Consider the following 3,510-nt stretch of genomic DNA (forward strand, 5'->3'; position numbering starts at 1 on the left):
GGTTCGCCGCGTCTTTCACTCCGTCTTTCGCTTTCCTTGCTGGTCGCCCGCTCCCCGCCGAGGCGACGTTTCACCCTTTCCAACTTCAACGCGCAAACCACGCGGACGAGCAGCCGAATTAGGGAGCTCCCGTCGAGGATTTTCACCACTTCATCACTTTTGAGGGGACCATTATGGCCCTTTTTTATCATCTCGTAAATTTTGCTTTGCTCCTTCTCTACATAGGTGAAGATGTTCCAACCTTTGGGGGGCACTTCTTCTCCCTCCTGCTCCCTATCGATCGACTGCAGCAGTTCGCTCACAACCTGGGCACTTTCTTTTACCAAATCGGATTCAGACGCTCGTCTAGATTTGAAGTTTTCCACTGCATTTCTCAAAATTTCCATTTCGCCTCTTAAGCATTTATTGTTAATTTCATGCTCCATGTTTTTCTTGCTGACAAGCTGCCTCATTTTGTTAATGGCTTCCCGGATGTTGCTGTTCGTGTTGGCGGTTAGCTCTGCAGCTGTTTCTGTGTACATTGCTCGGTGGTCTTCTCCTTCGGGGGCCCCCTTGGGAGCTTCTCTCACCGCTCCATTCTCAAGGCAGTAATCGAAATTTAGGAATTTCTTCTTTTTGGGAATGTCGTCGCGGTAGTGATCCCCCCCGGGAGTTTCTCCGCCGAGCACACTTACCACATCCACCTGGTCAAAGAGGAAGCGGTTAATGTTTGCATCCTCCTCATCGTGGTCCACTAGTGTGTCTTCCCCTTGTGTGGCATCTCCCCCATACTGTCTTCCACAACCATGTTTAGGTCTATGCTTATGCCCCTGTGTGGAGGTACTCCTCTCCTCATCCCCTTTGGCCCATTCCTCTTCCTCACCGGGTAGGCTCCCCAGAAGAGAGCCCCTTTCCTGGCAGTGTAGAACGTCCAAATCAAGGGTTAGGTCCTCTTCCATGTTGCTTATTTTCGCCTCAAACTGTTTCCTCATTTTTGCCTCGCCTTCCAAATGTTGCTGCTTTAAGTAAAAAATTTGGGCTTGGTGTTTCTCTTGGAGCATGGCTAATTCAACCGAGTGAACCATTTTAAGGTCTTCCATTTCTTTTTTTTTCATTTGGCTAGTTAGCTCCAGTTCCTCCTCCCTCAGACGAAGTTCCCTTTTGTACATTTTCACCTGCGTCTTTAAAAACCAAATGAACGATTCCCCTTTAACGTTTTTCTCTTCATCGTTCCAGGTGACTTTTAAGTTTTCCACCGAATCGTGGTTGAGTAGGAAATTAAAAAAGGGATCATTTTCAGCTTGGCAGCTCGCATCCACTTTGGTCTCCTTCACATCAGCGCGTATAGGCTTGTGCTCATCTGCACAACTGCTACTGCTAGTGGTTGGAGGTGGGGGGACGTTTAGATGGGGAGCCTCGGGAGAGACACTTTTTCTATCCTCGTGTGGCGCCTTTTCTAAAATTTCACTCTTTCCTACGTCCGTTTTGTTAAAATATTTGAAGAAGTTACTGCGGGGTTGGGTGACCATTTGGTCGAAGCTGTATGGGGCGTTGCTTCGGATGGGCGGTTCGTTCGACCCCTCCTTATTTAGCGGCTTCTCACCGATGGCTGTTTCATCGGTCCTCTTTTTATCTACAGAGTTGATTGGGGGTGCTCTCCCTTGGTAGGCTGCCCCTCCCGTGGTGCTGCTTCCTCTTTCTGGGGTGTCCCTAGGGTGGTTCCCACCTCCACTACTGCCGGTCGCAGTGGAAGTGCCGCTAACCAGCGAGAGGAGGCTGTCTCCCCTGCAGGTGTAAGATTTATCTCTCTTCGCTGCACACCCATCTGCAGAGGAAGGAACAAGTTCAGGGCTACTTAGCGAAGTAGATTTCTTCTCGTTTACCCTGTGAGGATGGGAATTGTTTAGCCCATTGGAGAAATCACTGTGGTGAGATTGGTAAGCCGATCTGGCGAACACACAATTTTGCGGCTTCTCCACTTCGAGGGGGCTGTCCCTTCGTTTGCCATCCATCACCGTGGAGTTATTCACCTGGAAACAGTTGGAAACGTTTTTGAAAAACTTTTGGGGAAGTTGCACAGAGCCAGCTCTAACCAGACAATTTAGAGGCTCCTCACTTGACATAAAATCTGTTAACCTTTTCGTCACCGGGTAGGCCAGAACAAAGTCGCACTCGTGATGCTTTACTAAGGAGTGCAGGAAGAATAAAAGGATCAAAGACTGGTAGCAGCTGCTAAAGTGTCCTTCACAAATTTGGTTGTAACTTATAAAATCAGAATCGATATTTAGATCCTTAAGGGTGGAGTGTATAACTCTCCAGTTTGTTTTTTCTTTCTCTTCATATTCGCCTCTATGTTGGTACCTTTCTTCATATCTTTTCACCATTTGTGGCCATATGCACTGGAGCAGTTCCACGTAGACGCCCCCATCTTTAAGCTCACCGAAATGGAAGTGGTTTCTCTTTAATAGCTTCTTCACCCAGCATACCAGTTGCTCCTTCCCTATTGCGTTGTTCTTCTCCATGGCTCTTCCTGCTCCACGCGGGGGGTGGAGGCATTTAACTCGACAGACGGGGAGCGTAACCAGTGAAGTGGTAACCGGTGACGAGGATGGGCGCAACTTACGCGGTAGGGGTGGATCGCAAAATGGGCTTGTCTGCTCCTCCCACTTTTATTCTACCTACAGGGAGGTGCCAATGGAAAGTCTCCTTCCGAAGGACAGGCAAAAAAAAAAACTAAAAAATGGAAACCCCCCTGCAACGTAAGCTGCTTACCACCCCATTGTAGCATTGATAAAAATTCCCGTTACATGAAACAGTGCAACGTGTGTTTGTATGCTTGGACGCACTGCCCCATTTCGCGTTTTCCTTTCTTACGTTTTATGTTAACCTTTTTTTTTTTTTTTTTTGCATGACCGCTTTGCACGCATGGCTGTCCTGCATATTTTTTTTTTTTTTTTTTGCACACAATTGTGTAAATATCCCCTGTTATGGCTCCCCCCTGCGAAGTGGCAAATCGTAACCTTTGCATCGTTCCCCAGTTGTGTTGCCTACTGATCGGAACTACACAGGTTGGAGTGTCGGGTTAGCCCTTTGGAAGCGTATTACGTATAAAAGCGATCAAAAAGGTGCCCTCTGAAAGGAAGCAAACGCGAGAACAAGCAAAACTGCCTTCCGTTGTGGCCCTACCGAGGTGTGCTCCCATCGCCGGCAATTTGTCTGTCCGATTTTTTTTTTTTTTTTCTCTCTGGATTTTCCCACTTGGAATAATTAACATAAACCTTTTGCACTTCTACGAATGGTATACTTTGGCGCAATGTACTGTTGGGGGGTTAATATGAAGATTTTTTAAAATGTTGCACCCTTTTTGGAGGTGCCTCGAGCGGAGATTTTTTTCACCCCTTCAGATGGGGCACTTCGAATGTGTAGCGCCCAAAGGGGGGATACTGTGTGGGGAAATGAACGCATCACAGGAGGTTAGGCAACCCTTAATGAGCATTCCATGGTGCCATTTTTTATTTCTAACCGATCGGG

At 47.5% G+C, this 3,510-nt stretch overlaps 1 protein-coding gene across 1 annotated transcript in view, besides 2 other annotated features; it reads right to left on the reverse strand.

Moving 5' to 3' along the window:
* The window catches only part of PVX_118105 (hypothetical protein, conserved), a gene marked incomplete at both ends in the record, with an annotated part of 5,199 nt that extends 2,698 nt beyond the window's left edge, over positions 1–2,501 (reverse strand). The window contains one exon of the mRNA XM_001615864.1: positions 1–2,501. This exon is cut by the window's left edge and continues 2,698 nt beyond it. Coding sequence (XP_001615914.1) covers positions 1–2,501 — 2,501 coding nt within the window.
* Positions 1,128–1,168: a microsatellite.
* A 182-nt stretch (positions 2,502–2,683) lies between the features above and the next one.
* Positions 2,684–2,722: a microsatellite.
* The last annotated feature ends 788 nt before the right edge of the window (positions 2,723–3,510 follow it).

Source organism: Plasmodium vivax, chromosome 12, assembly GCF_000002415.2.
Source record: "Plasmodium vivax chromosome 12, whole genome shotgun sequence".
Lineage (NCBI taxonomy): Eukaryota > Apicomplexa > Aconoidasida > Haemosporida > Plasmodiidae > Plasmodium > Plasmodium vivax.